Source organism: Centroberyx affinis, unplaced genomic scaffold (assembly GCF_046629955.1).
Source record: "Centroberyx affinis isolate AG114_WGS23_722 - 3 ecotype Tasmania unplaced genomic scaffold, CSIRO-AGI_Caff_v1 ptg002023l_1, whole genome shotgun sequence".
Taxonomy (NCBI): Eukaryota; Metazoa; Chordata; class Actinopteri; order Beryciformes; family Berycidae; genus Centroberyx; species Centroberyx affinis.
In genome coordinates this window covers 776,397-797,444 of record NW_027280362.1, presented here as the reverse complement: position 1 = coordinate 797,444, position 21,048 = coordinate 776,397, and the positions used below count along the sequence as shown (strand labels likewise).

Below are 21,048 nucleotides of genomic sequence, written 5' to 3'. Positions count from 1 at the left end.
TGCCAGGTCGGATGATACATATCCCAGCGGCTTCGAATTGAGCACACCTTCCACCTCGATTAGGACTGTGCGTAATACGGCTTCCGTGACCACTTGGTCTCCCAGAACTACTCGCAGAGCAACTTTCACAGCCTTTACCTCTCTTTCCCACACTCCTCCGAAGTGCGGTGAGTGAGGCGGGTTGAAATGGAAAGCAATCTGCTGCTTTGCCAGCTGCCTTTGGAGAGAGTCACCCATTGCCTTAAATGCCTCACGCAACTCTCTTTCGCCTCCACGGAAGTTTGTCCCTCTGTCTGACAGAAGCTCAAGCGGTTTCCCACGGCGTGAGATGAAACGTCTAAGGGACATGAGAAATGCGTCGGTATCCATGCCCTCCAGCAGATCCAAATGAACGCACCGTGTGGTGAGGCACTTGTATACAATCCCCCAGCGCTTCTCGTGGCGACGTCCAATCCGGATGGTATAAGGCCCGAAGCAGTCTACTCCAGTTGAGTAAAATGGTGGCTTATAAAGCCGGAGACGGGCTGCTGGCAAGTCCGCCATCTTGGGAACTTCGGGAGTTGCTCGCCACTTGCGACACTGAAGGCAACTGAACTGGTGCCTACGGATGGCCTCTCTCCCCCTGAGGATCCAGTAGGTGCGTCTCAGCTCAGCGAATACGCGTTCTGGGCCAGGGTGAAATAGGTTATTATCGTATTCCTTTATGAGTAGCTTTGTGATTGTATGGTGGGAGTCCAACACAATAGGATGAATCATCTCAGGTTCCAGGTCTACAGCCTTGCGGAGCCTCCCCCCCACTCTGATAAGCCCTGTGGCATTCTCATAGATAGGTGAGAGGCAGGACAGACGACTGGAGGCAGTTACAGGTTTGTCTGAGGTAAGTGCCTTAATCTCATCTGGAAAGGAATCAGCTTGAGCCTTCCTGAGAAGATGCATCTCGGCATCCTTATATTTCGAGGCTAGGTCTTCCCCTGCAAGGCTGTCAGCCGCCCCGTGAAGGGACTGATGAGCTGTTTGCAGCATGTCTTTCCATGTGGAGAACTGACTTGGGTCAGGGAGCTGTGGACTTTGACTCACGCTTACGTTGCCACAGAAAGTGGATTTCCTCAGTTCCTGGTCCTCTGGCTTTCCCTCCACAGGAGGATTCACTGGCCAATCCTCTTCTCTCCGCTGTAGGAAGTGCGGTCCCTGATTCCACTGGCGAGACTGCACTAGATCCATCAGAGTCCGCCCTCTGGTAACATCGTCCGCCGGGTTGCTTGCGGTGTTCACGTATCTCCAGTCAGCTGAACCAGTAAGTTCCTGGATCTCTGCAATCCGGGTACCTACGAATACTTTGTACTTGCAGGACTCAGACTTCAACCAGTACAGGACGGTTGTGGAGTCAGACCACAGGATGACAGATCGAATTGGCAGTGTCAACTCGGTCAAGAGGACTTTGGTCAGCTGAGAACCAGTGAGTGCTGCACTCAGTTCGAGACGGGGCATGGAGAGTTGTTTTTTAGGCGCCACACGAGATCTTGCCATGACAAAGGTTGTATGGATATGCCCTTGTTCGTCAATGGACCGCAAGTATGCAACTGCCCCGTAGGCTCTCTCCGATGCGTCACAGAATACGTGGAGGTCCCTAGTCACTGCAGCCGAGCCGGCACATGGAGGGTCGTAGCACCGAGGAATCTCCACTTTGTTCAGGTCACGTAGCTCGACTTCCCATGTTTGCCATCTGTCCAGTAGGTCCTGCTGCTGAATAGGGTCATCCCAACCGCGCTCAGTCTTCCAAAGGTCTTGTACCAAAACCTTGGCACGGGTAGTATATGGAAGTAGGTAACCCAATGGATCATATTGGGATGCAAGCACCTTGTATATGTGTCTCAAGGTAGGCCGGGAAGATTCCAGGGTGCGACTCTTGTACCCTAGGGTGTCTCGTAAACAGTCCCAGCGCAGGCCCAAGGTGGGTTCCTGGAGGTCGGGGCTTTCCTGAGAAAGCCACAGCTCGCTGCTTTGAGATCTAGCTTCACTGGGCAGGTGGTTGATGACAGTGATGTCGTTGCTTGCCCACTGTCTAATCTCAAAGCCGCCCGCAGAAAGCAGTTCCCTCATCTTGTTCACCAGGTCCCGGGCTTCAGTCACTGTCCCAAGACTCTGCAGGCAATTGTCCACATAGAAAGCCTGTTCGATGGACTCCAAGATGTCTTCATTGCCTGCCTTGTTGTCTTGGACATGTCGCTGCAGTGCGTAGGTGGCGCAGCAGGGACTGCAAGTTGTGCCAAAGGGCAGCACCTGCCACTCATACACTGTGGGTTCGTCTGTCCTCACCAAATCCCTCCAAATGAAGCGGAGCAGTGGCGTGTCGGCGGGAAGAAGCCTCACCTGGTGGAACATGGCTTTGATATCACCACTGACAGCCACCGGTCGCTGACGGAATCTAAGGAGCACTCCGAGGAGAGAAGGACCGAGAGTGGGCCCTGAGAGCAACTGACTATTCAGTGACTTTCCCTTGTAGTTGAACGAACAGTTGAAGACAATCCTGTCCTTACTGTTGTGTGAGACTGCATGATGAGGCAAGTACCAGGACTCCTTTGAGTTCTCGACTTCCTCAAGTGGTACTTTGGCCACATATCCCTTCTGTTCCAGTATCCGCATCTCTGTGCAGTAGACTTCTGCCAGCCTTGGGTCCTTGAGGAGTCTCCTTTCACAACTTCGGAGGTTGGGCAGAACTGCCTCCTTTGGGGCCTGCAGATCCTGGTGGTTAGGTTGGCGAAGGAGAGGAGTCGCATAACGACTTACCCCTTTCACTTTTGTTTTGGTAGTGGCTGATGCTAGGAGCTCCAGGGCTTGCTGATCTTGTTTAGATCTGGTCACTAGCTTCTCGTTGAGATAAGGCAATACATCTATCTGCCACAACCTCTCAACATGGTGACGGAGCTCAGCTTCTGGGGTGACTACCTTAGTGAAGAGACATTGCTGTTCGTGCCCTGGGCTCCTCAAGAGGCTTGTGGGGCCCTGCAATGCCCAACCAAGTCTCGTCCGGACTGCAATGGGGCCTCCTTGTGGACCACTGCTCACAGGCTGTAAGGGCACCAGTAGGTGGGCCATGTCGGATCCAATGAGGATTTGAGGCTGTGCTCTGTGCACTGGCAGAAGAGGTAGGTCACGAAGGTGTCTATACCGCTTCTGAAGTGACTCAACAGGATATGAGTGCTCAGATAGCCCTAGGTGATCAGCAGTGAAAGCATGGTGTACCCAGTACCTTTGTGAGGGTTTGGAAATTGGGGAGATCTCTAAAGAAACACTGGCTCCTTGGACCTGAAGGACGTCTTGGCGGACAGTTTGCAAGGGTAGGGTTTCTGGAACAGACTTCAGTTTTAAGCTCTCTACAGCTGGCTGCAGCACAATGCTGCGCTCCGAACCGTCATCCAAGACGGCGTATGTCTCCATAGATTGTTCCCCATTATGGAGAATAACCTTTACAATCTTCAGCATCACCTTATTTGGACGACTAGGACGATCCATATACAGCTTCTCAGATGGAACTCGGACCATGAGAATGCTCTGATTGCGCTGCTGTGCAACATCGTGTAGGACAGTCAGATGCTGTTCCTTGCAGGTGTTGCAGGGTTTTCTCAGGGTGCAAGAATCCTGTACATGACCACGTGCACACCGCCAGCACCGTTTGTGCTCCTGGATCCACTTCACCTTCTGGTCAGTGGGAAAGGCTTTGAATTGGGTGCAAGCGCTGAGGAAGTGATCCCTTGTGTCACAATGTGGGCAATAAGGCCTGACCTTATTGTCCTTCTTAGGATGCTGATAAGATGGACCTTCTCTTCTCTGCTCTTGGTTGGTGTTGAGATAGATTGCTGTGGTCTTCTCTTTGAAGCGGGTGGTTGTGCGCTGCTCCTTCTTTCTAGGATTGGGTGCACTCTCAGGATACAGATCAGCAGCTCGACTGGCTATCCGTTTGGCCTGTGACTTCATATGTAGCCATGCGGCGAGATCAGGTAGGGCGTAAGTCTTATCCGTGCCAGTCTGTAGGATACCACGAGTTAAGCAGTATTCCACAAAACTGTCTCTGTATCCTGCGGGCATCTTACTTAAGAGCCGGTCGACATGTGAGCCGCACTTAAGCTCGTATTCGTTAGGTCCCTCCAATGTCTTCAACATACCCACCAAGGAGTGAACAGACAGTGAGAAGTTGTCAAAAGCGTCGGCGTCACCATACTTGATTAGCGGAGAGGTCAGTATACTTCCTAGCTCGCTTTGTACTAGCTGGCGTGGCTGGCCATACTTCTCTTGCAAAGCTTGGAGAGCCCTAGTGTAAGGCTCTGGGGCGTGCATGTATGCCTTGGCAAGTTTCAAGGCACTCGGGTGCTTCAGTTGGCCCAATAACACCTGATATTTATACTGCTCGTTCAGGTGCTTGTGGTTGCTCATGAGATTGTCAAGAGCCATCTTGAGGAGTGCGAAGTCGCTCTCTTTGCCGCTCTCAAAGGTAGGCAACGTAGGCTTCGGAATGCCGTATGATGAAGCAATCAGCAGGTCAAGGTAAGGTACAGGAGCAGAACCGGGTGGCGGATACACTACGGCAGATGCTGCATGGTTAGGTGCAGCATTGTAGGGCAGAGCAGGTTGGTAACTGCTATAAATGGGACCTGATGGCTGGATACCCTGAGGGGCTACGTAAGGAGAGAATGGTGGTGGCCTACCTATGGCATCAGGAAGAGACTGCATACTACTTGCCGCAAGATTGGCTGGATCAATAGGTAGTTCAGACAGAGGAGGAGATAACAAAGGGGATTGAGCAAAGTTATGGTGGAACTGGGGATGCAAAGCTCTAGCATCCTCGATACCAGTACAAGCAGCAGGGTGCGCCGAAGCTGAAGACTGATTATTGGACACTGCTACATACTCAACCCGTGGGGCATGCTGGTTATTGGAAGGCGTGGAGTGAAGGGGGTAAGCAGAATACGGGTGTTCCTTACGCTCCTTGGGGTCTCCATCTACTGCCTGGAGGTTGCAGCCCTGGACACTCGATGGTAGTAGAGGCTGAAACTCTGAAACAGCAGCACAGTCAGTCATTGGCTGTTTGAGAGGTACGTTTCCGATATCCTCAGACTGTGTCGGGACAGGGGAAGAAGTCTGCTTCACTTGCAACCCTGGACGCTGTGGGTTTGTCCACTTACCAGTCCCTACAGCGGCATCTGGGACTGAGGCAGATGCTCCTACATCTCCATCCTGGAGCAATGAAGATACAAGTCGCGCTCTCTCAAACTCAATCTCTTTCATCTTGAGGCGACGGTGCCGCTCCATTCTTCTTGTAATAACTTCCCGGTTCTTATGGGCTAACTCTTGGCGGAGCATTGCTTCTCTAGCTTGAGCATCTAAACGCTGGCATTCCTGTTCAGCATGGTCTTCCTCCTCAAGCTGTCGATGTAGCTCCTTCAGTTCAAGACGTGCAACCTGTTCATTCAGCACTGCAACCTGCAGGGCTGTGAGACCACTCTCAGTTATCCTACTGGAAGATGAAGAGGCGCTGTGTGCATGTGAAGCATTAGACCTAGGCTTCGAAGATGGATGACTATGGAATGAACTGGGTTGTGACTTCCTCTCTTCTTGGGGCAGGTGTGTGTGACGCAGTTCAGCCATGGGGAAGTAGCCAACAGTATAATCAGACAGGTGTGGTGGAGGTCTAATCTCCCTGGGAGGTCTCCGGCGTACCACTTGTGGATCGGCTCCGACTTCGGTGTCCTCAGGCTCCATTATCTTCGGTAATTACTCGATCCGGCTCGAAGGACCACTTATAACGGAGGGAAGGTTACCTCCTGGATACTAAATTTGCTGGCTGAGTAATCCTTCAGATCTGACTCTGGTTAGAGAGTATGGTGGAGACCTAAAGCACCTAGGTTGAGTGGAAATAACTCAGGTCGAGGCGTCTGATGTAGTTAACATCTTTTACTGATGGTGGAATGTGTTACCAGTGGTCTGCAATGAACAGAAATTACAGACAAAGAACAAAGTACAGGATTTAGTAAAATAATGTCATTACCATAATCTACATGAAAGTGAATAATATCAAATAATATCAAACTAAACATTCTTATATGGTTTAAACATTATAGGCTCAGAGTGCCTTGACTCTATCCTACCACAACTGAAACAGCAGCCTGAAGTAGCTAGCAAGATTTAGAATGGCATTTCCCCAATATAACATAATATCGATTATTAATCCTCAATTACCGATTACCATTGAAGTAAAACCAGAAATATAGAATTCACCAACCGGGTAGACATTCACGCACGGCAACACATTGTTGAACCTCTACCATCCACCAAGGAAAGAAGGAAACTGAAACATACTGACAACATGTGCTACTCAGTGAGTAGGCGGGGTTTCCTAGTCAGGTCTGCAGGGGCTGTGTCTTAACAACTACCTAGCAGCAGTAGCAGCCTCATTTTCATCCATGGGACTTTCGTACAGTATCAACAAACTACTAAAAGAGGAGGGAAAAGAATATTAGGAGGAAAAAACTATGTGGAATGAGTCGGAGCCAGAAAATTACCCAGAAAGAATACACACAGATAGGGAAAGACATAGAGACGAAGATATCCCACCAAGCAGCAAGAAAGGCAAATGGATATTAGCCCACTCAAATGGAAAGAAGTGCAAAATACATTAAGATGTGTAAGCCATTGTCAGAACCTAATGGAGCTTCCTACCAGCTTTACAAATGTCTGGAGATTTTTATGGCTTAAGCCTATGAAAATAGCACAAGAGAGGCAAATAACATAGATCATGATGCGAAGCAGGAAGAATTCTTATTTCAAAAGAGAGTGTTTAAATATAGGTTTTCCCCAATGTAGAGGGAAGGTTTTTCTGTAGGCGATGGTGCAGAAGAAGACAACCTGTGGAAGGAACCTAGGTACCAGCTAATTGACAGATTACCTCCACCTACAGAAACTCAAACTTCATCCACAGAAAATCCAAGGAAAAACAAGTCACAGTACTGGACACAGTTTGACTGACAGGTGATTCTCTGGGAAGTGCAGTGCAGAAACACCACAGCAATGAGCGATTGGCACCAAAGATGGAGACTAAATAAAATAAAATTTAAAAAACAAACACAGGATCTCGCAGATTACCACTTTAACATACTGTATGATAGCTATAGTAGCAGAAATGGATAGCCATACATCATCTAAAGGTCCTTGTGCAATACTTGCTACATAGATAGGTTGTTGTTGTTTTTAAATGTGGTTTCTGTTTCAGCTCTAAGAAGGGCATCCGTGGGTCTTTCAAACGTCTGAAAAAGTCTTAAAATAAATTATCTAAATTTAAGGGGTTAAAAAATATTAAAATGTTTTAAATACAGTATTATAGATGTTATTTTGGCGCATTACACTGACATTCGATTAATAGGGTTTTGCCTGCTTTTTATGTGTTTATTTTGTTTTTTAAATTGGTCTTTAACTCAATTCCAGGTAGCTTTAAAAAGGTCTTGAAAAGTCTTCAGTGTGGCTTTCGAAACCTGCAGGTACCGTGCGAACCAGAAATCCAAATGGCTTTGTGATCTAGTTTGACTTGGCTTGGTGTATCTTGGTCCAGGTTGGTCTGGCTTGGTCTGGCTTGGTCTGGCTTGGTCTGGCTTGGTCTGGCTTGGCACTAGTGATGGTGTTATATTAGTGTGCCTACAGTGACAGTGGGTATCAGCAGTAACCCAGCTTGCCTTGGTGAGAGCAGACTGTCACGTACAGTAGGTTGATTTTATTTGGCTTGGTTTAGTTTAGTAGATTCAGTGTTTCTCTCTAGGACAGAGCGTCACTACAGTTCTATTTAAGGAACCGTTCTAGTTTTTACCGCTCTACATTCAAATAACCTGTTGTCGTTTAGCATTTAGTGCTTTGGCTTGCACACTAGCTCAAACCAGAAGGGTTATTCTGGGACAGGTGGGTGTGTGTGTGTGTGTGTGTGTGTGTCGTGACTCTCCTACAGACCTCATCTGTGACTGCTGACTGAAATCTATATTGAACCTTCTGTCCACGCTGAGCTTTAGGTGTGTGTCCGTGTGTGTGTGTGTGTGTGAGGTCCACGTTTGTCCTGTTCCCGTGGCGATAGCATGCGGTGACCAGCAGTACTCTCTCTCTGTTTCACACACACACTTCCTGCCAATGAGACAGGAACTCATAACTACCTCCACCAGAGAGGAGGACAGACTGGGGTTTACGTAGGTGTAATGGTGTGTGACTCTCTCCATATATGTGTGTGTGTGTGTGTGTTCATGTGTGTGGATGCAGGTCTCCTCCTGTTATTTATATTAACCACATAGTACCCATTGTAGCCAAACCTAACTCGGCATGGCATAGAGCAGAACTGCATATGGTGCGTTGCAGGGCTCAGTGTGTGTGTGTGTGTGTGTGTGTGTGTGTGTGTGCGGGCAGTGACATGCTTGCTGATGCAGCAGATATAGATCTGTGCTTATTCGAAGTATTGCAGATGGAGCGCGTTTGTCTGTATGAGAAGTCCTCTATCCTGCATATATCCTGCAACAGAAGTCCCATATGCTTTTTAGATTATTTCAGGGCGTTTCTGTTTTATTAGACCTGGGCTCCAAAACTCGTTCATGTGTAGGACCCCCAGATTCTTATGCATTTGGCCCATTTGGATTTGGGGATTTTGTCCCAGGGACAAAATCTGAAGGAATTTTTGTTGATATAATTTAGTGCAGAATTAGGTGACACTTGAAAATTACATTGAATTTAATACCATGTCCTTAACTATACAGTTGCCCCTTAAACTATTCATCCCCTTGTTTTTTTTATGTTTATTATATGATGCTCTCATTCTAATAATTATTCTATAATTATCTTGCACTCACAATGGGATTATAATGCACCTATGATGCTTTATAATGCCTTATAATGCCAAGTACACAACTGTCTGTATAAGAGTGGAGAAATTGAAACCTATTATCAAACTAATAGGTCATTGTGCAAATTTTCATTCAATGAAATAACAGTGAAAATAATCACTATTCCTCATTTCACTGGCCACACCACCCTTGACGACCCGCTGGGTGTCCCCAGACCACACTTTGAGAACCACTGCATTCGGGCCAAATATAAAGGAGAGTGACAGGAAAAATAGTATTAAGAGAGAGGATGACATGCAAGAAGAAGTTTGGACCTAAACCCAAAATGCCGAGAGTACAGGGTTTGCAATTTTGCTGCCTAACCCTCTGGAAATGAATAACATGTTAGTCAGGTTGTTAGAGAGGCCACCTTGTAGCTGAAGTGGCTGCTGATTCAATCCCCGCTCCACAGATGAGTGCCCAGTTGGGCCGGTGTGAGCAACCAGCCCTTGTCAGAAAAAAATGATACAGATGCGTCTTAGAGAGCTTAAATTCAGCAGTATTGTCCTTTGAGAGTGATCTTCTCCAGTGCCGTAAGTTTCCTGATGTGGGACTAGTAATGCCCACAGGATGACAGCAGCATTAGTCACTGGGATTACACACATACTGTCACAGACACACACTGTCACACACGTTCACACACGTTCACACACACACACACACACACACACACACACAGAGGCGGTGTGTTTAAGTCTGTCAGCAGTAATACTGAGGTGATGCAGAGAGGATTATCTTCACTTCTGTTAGCCTGCTTAATAGTGTGTGTGTGTGTGCGTGTGCGTGTGCGTGTGTGTGTGTGTGTGTGCGCGTGTGCGTGTGCGTGTGCGTGTGTGTGTGTGTGTGCGTGTGTGTGCGTGTGTGTGCGTGTGTGTGCGTATGTGTCTTCCACCAGTTGTTAAGTAGCAGATTAACAGTGACTCTATCTTTGAGCTTACAGACACCAACTTTTGGGACTGGACTGGAATATTCTGTGCTCAATATATACTTTTCTTTGTTTTTCTTTCTTTCTTTCTTTCTTTCTTTCTTTCTTTCTTTCTTTCTTTCTTTCTTCCTTTCTTTCTTTCTTTCTTTCTTTCCTCATATTTCCTCCTCTCCTCCTCTGTATTACAGGTGTCTGTGTTAATGACCTGACTCACCATCCACAAAGTGTGATTTGGGGGATTTGAACCTCAGTCATGACAAGGAGGCGTTCACTTTGAAACGTACAGGGTGTTGCCTTGTCACTGTCAGGCTTTCATCAGCCAATCAGAGATGAAACATACCATTTCCAATTTTGACATTTAAACCTGGATCCAGAGGATGAAATATAAGATACTTCTCTTCTATTTTTACCTTCTCTCTTCTAGCCTCCTTTCCTCTCCTCTCATCTCCTCTGGAACCTGATCGCTTGATCAATAACAATATGGATTACTGTGCTGTATCATGTCAATTATAGATGAGCCTCTCCAGCAGAGCTATTTTTAGACCAGAGCCTTACATCGACTGAGTTGTGTCACTGAAGCCGCTGGAGGCTGGGATCATTTCCCTCGCTGCCTGGTAACAGAGGATATTTCCAGGAGGGAGAAAACACTAGGTTCTGTTGAATCTTGATGTAGCCGAGATCTGCTTTGCTAGCAAGAAAGTCTTCAGCAAAACATTGTTTCATATAGAATTTGTATTATGTGTGCATTTATATGAAACAGGCTCTCCAGGTGAATCTTTTTTATTTAACTAATCAAATGCACGTCAGTCATGAAGTGGAGATGTGAACAAAGGCAAGATAAAAGTTTCATAAAATGATTTTAACACTGGGAAGGCCAGACTTTTGAACTGTCTGTCACATCCTGCAGCATTACAGCTGATACATGCAGGGGAAAAATACCCATTATTACCCATATATCCATTGCTAGCATACATTACATGCACATTGCCAAAATTGGAAAAGTAGGCAAAAAACAAAAAACTAAGCAGTTAAATGCTAAACATTAGCAAAATAAAAGTATAATAATAATATCATATCAATAATCATTACAATCAGAGATTAACATTATAGAAATGTTTCAAAATATGTATATATATAATTAGTTGGAACCTTGGGGCAATTCAGATGAAACTTTATTGATTCCCGTGGGAAAATTAGATCATTCCAGCAGCAAAAGTAATAGGATTCACCAAGGAAAATAGATAATAAGCATAAAATTGGATAAAAAAAAATAAGCAATAAAAACAGCAAAAGTAATAAAAACCAATAAATAAAGTAGAATATAAACAATAGTAGGATTATATAAAATATGTACTGTTGACAATTTCAGCACATATCAACTGGACTGCATGGATGGGAAATATGGGGAAAGATTATAGATTACTTACATGTATTGATTTACTTACTGTACAGTTGTTCCTCACAGTTACTCCCATTGAAGCGAGCTTTGTGCAAACAGCGGGGTCTAACTCAATATTAGAAAGTGTGTTTTGAAAGATAAATATTGGTGCAGGAACCCCCACATCTGCAATCTGAAGATGAAAGCTGCCTGTCTCCAGTGGTTTTCCATCGGGCCGCACTGTAGCTGCACAATGCAGAAAGATCCCAGCTACAGTAGCTGCTGAATGGAGGAACAATGCTCCTCAAGGGAGGAGAGGAGAGAGGGAGGAGGAGAGGAGAGAAGAAGAGCAGGAGCAAAGGAGCATAGAGGTATAAAATGAAGGAGGGAGGGGAGAAGGGGATATGAGCCTCAGAGCCATTAGTCTTTGTCAGCACCCCTCCCCCATTTCTCTCTCTCCCTCTCCTCTTTCTCTCCTTTCTCTCCTTTCTCTCTCTCTCTCTCTCCTCTAATCTGATCATGTTGCACTGAAGTGATGCGTGTTGACATAGGCAGTTAGATGTTGATGATGTGAAAGTTAATATCTGGTGATTTTGTTGTGTGTGATCCGTTATATGGAGTGACGTGTCCAGAGAAAGAGACACAGATAGAAGATATTTTTTACAGTCATTTGATATGCTATTGTAAAAAAAAAAAGATCATGGAACATTCATGGAATTAACATTTAAGATAGTAATAGAAAATGTTAGTTAGATGTTAGTTTTATCTAATGATATATCTTCGAAAATTGAAGGAAATAATCATAACCGGCCGATGTTGGCATCAACACCAATTTTTCATAAATCACTGCGTGTGCACAAAAACTTTTGTGCACACAAGCTTTTTCATAAATGAAACGCTGGAAGAGAGAACCAGACTGAGATAGAGAGTGAAAAGAGGGAGGAAATAGAGAGAAGGAGGAATTTAAAGGAGAGAGAGGTACAGACAAACTAAAAAATAAAAAAAATAAAAAGGGTAGAGCATAAAGAGTTGAAATCCCTAGACTTATGAAGGCAGGTGTTAGCTTTTGTTTTGGTGTTTCTACGTCAAACTAAGACGAATTTATGATAAATCCATTTTTTAAAAACTGAGAATCTTGTCTTCATTGTTTCCACACAGTTTAGATAAAGCTTCCCAAATATCAATATTAAAACTGCTCGATTGGTCAAGCTCTACCATGTGGTCGTATGTGTGTGTGTGTGTGTGTGTGTGTGTGTGTGTGTGTGTGTGGTGTGTTGGCAGGGTCCCTGGGCCAAAGTAGGGCAGGAGAGCCTGGCATAGACTCAACCTCCTGCATGAGTGACCTGAGGATACAGTGTGTGTGGGTGTGTTTGTTTGTGTGTGTGTGTGTGCGCGCACATTTGCAAGCTAGCTTGGGTGCTCATACACACATTTCACTGCGTTTTACGTGTGTGTGTGTATATGTGTGTGTGTGTGTGTGTGTGTGTGTGTGTGTGTGTCTCCGCCCCGGAGCAAGCTGCTGTCAAAGAGGGGGAGGGGCAAACAAACGCACCAGCGAACGAGAGAGAGAAAGAGAGAGAGAGAAAGAGAGAGAGAGAGAGAGAGAGAGAGGAGGAATATAGTAGAAAGAGAATTAGCATCTGTTGTTTCCGTGGCAGCTGAGCAGCATCGGACTGACTTTCCACACACACACACACACACACACACACACACACACGCACATTCTCTCTCCGCGCTACACACTCCCGCATACCCACACACTCTCCTATTCACGCACCCACCCACACACACACACAGACAGACACACACACACACACACACATTCACGTACAGCCGCTCTCGCTCTCTCACACGCTGGATCCAACGTGGAACTGGCGCTAGAGACTTTTCCATCACTACCTCTCTCACACACTCACACACACACACACACACATGCGCTCTGTCTTTTCCTCTCACTCACACACTGGGACTCTTAGCAGCAAAAATACTCTCACATGCAAAAAGGCACTGATCTGAAAATCAGCATACCGGCTTCCTTGGACGTTGAACCTGCCTGTCTGTCAGCAGCATGTAAGTACAGCTAAGATGATATCTGGAGAGACGGACTTCAATTGATTTACTTTTTCACATCTTGCCGGCCTGGCATCACTGTTTACGAGTGACATTTTAACTTGTAACACCACCTTTGGTCCGGTGACTTTAAGAGTGTTTGGGAGACGATGTTACAGCTAAGAGGGAAACAGTAAAGACAGACCTGAGCTGGCTCTGCGATGCTCTAACATCATAGCTCTAGCCTTACATATTTATCCAAGGATGACCAGTGATGCAGCGTTAACATCTTGGCTCTGACGCCGTCTTTGGTCTGATGACTCTTACAGTATAACAGATGAGCGGTGGTGTAGAAATAACAGTGTTTGTCTCAGTGGTTCAGCATCAACAATCTTACCTCCAATACTGTTTTTTATTTTTGTTGTTCTTTGGTTCACTGACTCATCTTGTAGCAGAGATTTACTGAGCTGTAGCCTTGTCATCTCAGCTGTAACACTGGCTTTGGTTTTTAAGTCTTACAACAGAGATGATGATCAGAGATATGGTGCTGAATTCACAGCTCTAACACTTGCTTTGGTTATTAAGATTTAAAACAGTGATGATCAGAGATATAGCGCCGAACTCTCAGCTCTAACACTGGCTTTGTCTTCGGTCTGTAGATTACAGAGGTGAGCAGAGATACAGCAATAAGCTCTTAGCTCCTGTCTCTTGGTTGATTAACTTTGGTTTGTTTAGTCTGTTTACCTGTAATATATCAGATGTGATCTTACTGCAAGACAATCTCTGTGCTCTACCGCTGTTGTTAATCCATCAATTTATAATGCATCAGAGATGATGTTATTCTCAGACACTTTGGGAATGTCAGACTGAGTTCAGCAAAGAAGATGTTTAAAGTTTAAGCAATACATCAAATGTTCTCATCTTCTGGTTACGGAAAGATTGGTAGCAGTTGTACTGTGTTCAGTATTTAGTGTGATACAGTGATTTTCAGATGATGCAAACCTAGCTCATGCTGTCCTCTGAACACACAAAGCGTTGGCATGAAATGCAGCAAGTTAAATCCATACTGGACACACAGAGGTCAATCTGCTGCCGCTCCTCTTGTCCCCACTTCTCTTGCAGTAAATCGATCGAAGGGATTATTTACCAGAAAGTCAGTTTATTCCTTTAAAATCTTCTCCCTTTGGTCCGCTGATTAGAAAAAGCATCAGAGCTGCTGTTAGTCTGAGATTTTTTACTGGAATCAGCATGGCAGCACCGCTCTGAGCACAGTAGCACAGTTAAGTTGTTTGTGTCTGTGAGCTATAATGTGTCAGATTAATGGATGTTCTTGGGAAAATCAGACCTGGGGACTGGGTGTTGTGGGCTGGTTTTTGTCGGTGTTAAGCAGCTGAGCTGGTTAGCAGAGAGGGAAACGGAGGGGAAAGGAAAGAGAAATAGGGAGAGAGAGAGAGAGGAGAAATCAAGAGACACTGCAGGTTTCAGACCCCAGGGTCCAGCAAAAACAGCAATGAGAGAAAACCGTGTGTGCGTGTGTGTGTGTGTGTGTGTGTATGTGCGTGTGTAGGTGTGTGTGTGTATGCTCGGGTGACCGCGTGTAGCTACAGTATGATTGAATTACTCAGGGTTAATTAGATTCTATCTTCCACAGTAATGGGTCAGGGACACACACACGTGCACACATACAGACACAAACACACACACACACACACACACACACACACACACACACAGAGGGACTTCCTTTTAGAATGGCTTTTTCAGGCTTATTGCCAGTGGTGTTGTCAGTCGTGTGTTAGTTCAGAGGCTTCTGGGAGGCTGTCTGGTGTTAGGACTAGAAAACAGTCAGTCAGGATTTATTCCAATACACACTCATCTGAATCATCCGCTCTCCGAACCAAAAGTACCGCATTGTACTTGTCATAGAGGCAGTACCCTGCCGGCTGAAAAGGTGTATATTTATACTTTCTCTGCCGGAAGAGCTCCATAATATCGTCCTCAGACCCATGGATGCACGCTGGAGACTGCATTTGTTTCATTTGTCCCTTTTAGAACCAAACTGTAGCTCCACTGTGTGCATTTCCATAAATAATGTACATTTATAATTAAAGAGGCACAATGACATTTTTATGGCCACTAGTTAAAATGAGTCACTGTTGAAAGCAGTGTTTTTCCAGCATGTACAGGAGGATTCTCAAACACAGGACTGTGCTGAGTGTATATGAGCAAATCCCTGCACTTTGCATTGATTGGCCAACTGGATGCACTCTCGCAATTTACTGAGTACTTGTCATTCAAGTGAGGGGATGAGTGAAAGCATGTACACAATGCGACAGCAAACACACTCGTGACAATGGAATTTGCAAAAGTTTTACGACGACAGAAATGCATTCACATGTAAATTAGGTAGCAATATTACATTTGCTGTGTATAAGGGAGAGAATTAGAATGGAAACAAACTCTGCCATTTCTAATGTGAGCCTTGTATGTCTCCTTCTGAGCTTGCTCGCATGCCACTGTGTGTAACGGTATGTGTTAGACAGTGTCCGTGTATAATGTGACACTTTTTTCAGTACAAATTTGCCTAATTGTTTGCCACCTACAACACAGCATGTGGGCGGCAAAAACAAGATTTGTCTTGCTTGTCTTGCTGCCATCTATAACAGCTGTAGTCTGAGTCACTTGTACTGATTTAAGTTCCTTCAGATTTCAAGGATAATACAGCTGTTGACCCTCTTGAACCCAGTTGGACACAGCATGCTGGGATTTTGCCTGAAATCGGTGTGTACTCTCATTTTCATTCAGCTAGACCCAGACTTTTAAAATGGCCACATGTGGTTGTATCATTACATCATTATGTCTCATCCAAGACAGGAAGGAAGGAAAGAAGATAGGAAGTATGGATGGATTAGGACTTGAAGACACAGACAGGGTTTATTTGATTGGACACTACAGAACGTGTTCCTCCTTGGAATGGATTCATAAATATTACATTTCAGGAGTCATGGCGATGCGTCTATCTGGGGCCGTCTACAAGTCCCAAGCTGACTGTGTGTGTGTGTGTGTGTGTGTGTGTGTGTGTGTGTGTGTGTGTGTGCGCGTGATGTTATTGACATGGATAGGGTCTGATGTAACAGTAGTTCATATCAAGATCAAAGAGACTATTAGATGCTGTGTCCTGAGGATCTGTTGACAGCTCTGTGTGCGTGTGTGTTTGTATGTGTGTGTGTGTGTGTGTGTGTGTGTGTGTGTGTGTGTGTGTGTGTGTGCATGTATCTTCTGACAGCTGTGTGTTTGTAGCTGAGAAGGGTAATCCAAGACAGAACGAATCCATTCAGAACACCAATCCAGAATTTCTTTGGCCATAATATTCTTTGATTTATTCACATAGATTCTTGAAGATTTGGACTTGTACATGGTAAAAAAAAAAAAAAACTTTTTATCTATATTTTTTTATATATGTTTCTATCTTCATAACTCAAAATGCATATCTGTTCTACTTCAGCCATTTGTAGGATGTGTTCTTAACAGCAGAAATAAACCTTGTACACACTTAGGTCATGATCAATGTGTGGCTTCTGAACTCCTGAGCCAGGTTGATTCAAGCCAGTATATACAGTAGAGTTACAGTAGTTCAACCTCTTCCAGTGTGGAGCAACGGGTAGCTTCTAAAACTAGACTTTCAAAGTAGCTTTCAAAGCCATATTATATTCTGTGTATATATTTAAGTAATTCATGTAAGGATTGCTTTTAAAGGGAATACTTACATAACTATGAAGATGAACAGTTCCCTTCAAAGCAAAACCATAGAACTAAGACTCTTCAACTGAATTCTGCTGGATCTAACACTGTCTTTGTCCTCTGTGTGTGTGTGTGTGTGTGTGTGTGTGTGTGTGTGTGTGTGTGTGTGTGTGTGTGTGTGTGTGTGTGTGTGCATGTGCATGTGTGTGTGTAGAGTACAGCCGTTTCGAGGCGAAGATCCATGACCTGAGGGAACAGATGATGACCAGCAGCGTCAGCTCCAGCTCCACGTCGCTCCGCTCCACTCAGAAACGCACACTTTACGTCAGGTAACACACACACGCACACACACGCAGTAGACCGAGGTGATCGATTGTCTAGTGTCCTTCAGTGTGACATGACTGTTATAAGGTCTTATCTCAACTGTCCACTCTTTACATTGTGTGTGTGTGTGTGTGTGTGTTTGAGAGAGAGAGAGAGAGAGAGAGAGAGCAGCTTAAAGAGAGGTTATCGGATCTACCACAATAAGGAAGCATGGCAAGGGCAGACACACACACACACACACACACACACACACACGCACACACAACATGTATTGCCTGTCATTCTCTTTCTCTCTCATCTCTCTCTCTCTCTTGTCCTTGCCCGTCCCGGTTGCTCACTCATCAGTCGTCCTCTCTGAATCACTTGTTCCCTCCTTAGTTCCCTCTGTAGAGCCTTCTGGATCTGTCCCAACCTAACTACACTTTCGGGATCCTTTCTCCACCAGAGTCACAGTTAAGATATTGATTCTGCTGGGCCGCCCAGAAAGTCTTGGCAGATCAATAGTATGGGAAACGGGGATAGGCGGATGAGGAGGGATAGCAGCTTCCATGTTAACACTAATGATTAAGTCCATTGGTTAGATTTCAAAGAGACAAGACAAATAATATATATGTTGTAATCATGGCTTTGTATGCCACAGCTAAAAAACATTTCAAAACATGTAAAAGTGTAAATATCAGCTACAATAACTGTTAGTCAGTTATGTGAATCGTGACCAACGTGAGTAGTCAAAGATAGCAGTAGTAGAGAGGGTAGAATAATACATTTTCACAATAATATTTACAGCAGATTGGTGGAAAATGTGCACTCTTTGTGTATCCATGTGCCGTTGGGATTCTTGGATATACGACTTCCCCACCAGAAGGTAGCACTTGAACGCCCTCCCAAGTCAGCTACTGAAATCAGCGAAATCGGGATTCTAGATGTTGTTTTCATTTCCGACCGAAAAGCACACAAACGCGCTTAAGTCGGGTGTCCAACTTCGAAACAACGAGGAAAGTACATCTGACGGGGCACGCGAATGCGACATCCGACCGAGCTGCGTGCAAGTGGCCTGGAGGGAGAAGGCAGCGGCAGCAGGGAGAGTCACCTTGGACTAGAGACACTCACCCACACACACTTAGGCAAACACACTTACACATAGAGCATGGCCAGGGTCAGAGTCTATTCAGAGAGCTTGGGGCCAAAGGTCATATTGTGAACAACAGCCCTCTGGGAACTGTAATCCAACAAGTCAGTCTCAGAAATATGTGACTGACTGGGTAACTGGTTGACTGTTTATCTGACTGGCTGATTTATTAAAGACAGGCTCATTAATTGACTTTACTCACTGTTATTTTGAGTGTTATTTATTCCATTTCATTTCATTTCAATTCTTAGGGTGTACTCTATATCTGTGCAGCTATTTCAGGGTTTATGAAGTGGAATGGCAATGAATCCATAACTCTTTAAAAGCTGGAATCACCTACTGGGCATACACCACGTTAAAACAAACCTTTGCGAACTGTAGATTTAATGGGGAAATATGAAAAAACATGACATTGCAGCTGCTTGCCATCACCCTTGTTAATATTTTAAGTAGTCACCCATGGGCATAATTATTATTACCGTAATTTAAGAGTGTACCCACAGCTGACTGGAGTTTTTTATTTTATTTTGGGGGGAAAGTGAAGAGAAATGGCCTGTCCACCGCTACTTTTATTAAATCTGCCTGCATTAAGAATGTTACTGCTCACCAGTGATCGACAGTAATGAAAATGTCTTTCACTAGGTATGACACAAATGTCCAAATTTCTGCAAAAGGGAGAAGATTTTAAGTCTTTATGGTGAGAGTTTTTATTTTTAGTTTATTGATTTAACATTTGTTTACCCAGGTAATGAGATCAAAAATCTCTTCAGGGAGACCTGGCCAAGAGTGCAGCATCATGACAAACAAAAAAGTTGCAGACAAACAATTTACAGCAATATACAAAGTCACATAGAAAAAATAAAGCATTTTTTTTCTATATAAGTGCTCCAAGAGGTAATAGTCCAATATCAAGCCAGCAGGCTCATAGGCCAAATCTATTTTAATCTTAACAAAACAAAGACAACTGCCTTTTGAGTCTGCCACAAGATCCTTCGTAAACAGTTTAAACTCACCAGAGAGGCCGGCTCTTTCAGCTTTAGATTATTTTGCAGTGAGTTAAGACGGAGCTGAATACAGATTCAGTTGTGACCTTAGGGACAGAACAAAAACAAATCCAACTTAAATCAGGAAGCAAACTCAAAAAGTAGGAAGCAAAAGAATGGCCTTCTAGGTACAAGTCTACCATTGAATAGTAAGTCTTTGATAGGACAGAGCCTTCGTGCTTGTACAAAATATCATGACTGCATGTAGATTAAACAAGGCAGGAAATACGCTTGTTGCAGGTAATTGTCAGAACACCCCCTTTAGGTTAATTAGTTTAATGTTTTACTTGCTGAATCTCAATGGAAAGACGCAGCATTCCTTTCAGTCTAATCCAAATCAATATTCCAGGATGTTGCATGTGACTAATGAGCAAAGTAATAAGCCCCCAGACAACCCACACAATAAATCACATTGTCGTATATTTCCTGTATCTGGCTTACAATAACCAATGGGCATGAATATATTAACAAGGAAGCTCTCAGACCGGCAGCTGATTGGCTGAGGCTGTCACTGTATGACAGATTGGGGGTGCCTGGTGCCCTGGGCTGCTGTGTGTTTTCATGTATCTGCATGTGTGTGTGTGTGTGTGTGTCTGTGTGTGTGTGGTGGGTTGTTTGTATAATATGCATGTGCATAATGTGTTACACTACACTAACTTTTCCTCAGAGGAAATGTTTGCTCACTGAAGCAAGGTGACGAAGGAGACGTATGTGCATCTGTCCTTTGTGTTAGGAGGTGTACGTGTGTGCGTGAGTGTGTCTCTCCTCTCCTCTCTTCTCCTCTCCTCTCCTCTCCTCTCCTCTCCTCTCCTCTCCTCTCCATTCACCTCCTCTCCTCTTCTTACCACTCCATTGGATGCCTTGGTCATATTTCAAGTACACTCTATAGCTTGGTATTGTAATTACATATATCACTACTCACATAGAGATCCACTCAGAAAGGTAGGGCTAAGTAGGATGTACATGGTAGCAGGGTAAACTCCATGTAGATTCCCATTCAAACCATATATTTTACATTCTTGGTGAGCCAGTCCATCCAACAGAGTCCAGCAGGCTAGACTCTATTGCTAGATGCAAGGCTAGACTCTTTCTGTATGAAAGTTTAATAATCTATCCGGCTGATCGTTGAAAAATGATCTATCTCTACCATCACAATTTTAGGTGTAGATATTAATTGTGAAGCGTTATAAGGTATCAAAAAGCTTTAGGCTATCGGCTTCTTAGAACCAGATCTTATGTTTTCCAATTGCTTGAGGGCATTTTTATCGAGAAAGTTGATTGAGTGTGGTTTGATTCTATTTAGAAAAGCATGGTATATACAAAGGTTTTTGTAATTTTCTCAATCACATAATGAAATGCGCTTGCATCCATGAAAGAAAAGTATTGATTAAAGATGTAGATAGTTGTAGAACAATGAGCAAACTTGAACCAGTATTGGTTGAAAATTTTCCAGTGACAATCTTTACATTAAGACATTAAGGGTCCATGTTATTGTAAAAACAGCAGTAATTAAATGTGTGTTAGGTAACTACCTTACAATGGTGTGTTACCCTGCG

General features: G+C 44.5%; 1 protein-coding gene across 1 annotated transcript in view; it reads left to right on the top strand.

Annotated features, from left to right (window-relative positions):
• The window catches only part of LOC139654016 (discs large homolog 1-like protein), a 46,962-nt gene that overhangs the window by 10,937 nt on the left and 14,977 nt on the right, over positions 1–21,048 (top strand). Inside the window, exon 7 of the mRNA XM_071531034.1 lies at positions 17,211–17,325. Within this exon, the coding sequence (XP_071387135.1) occupies positions 17,211–17,325 (115 nt within the window). The remainder of the gene's footprint in view (positions 1–17,210; positions 17,326–21,048) is intronic.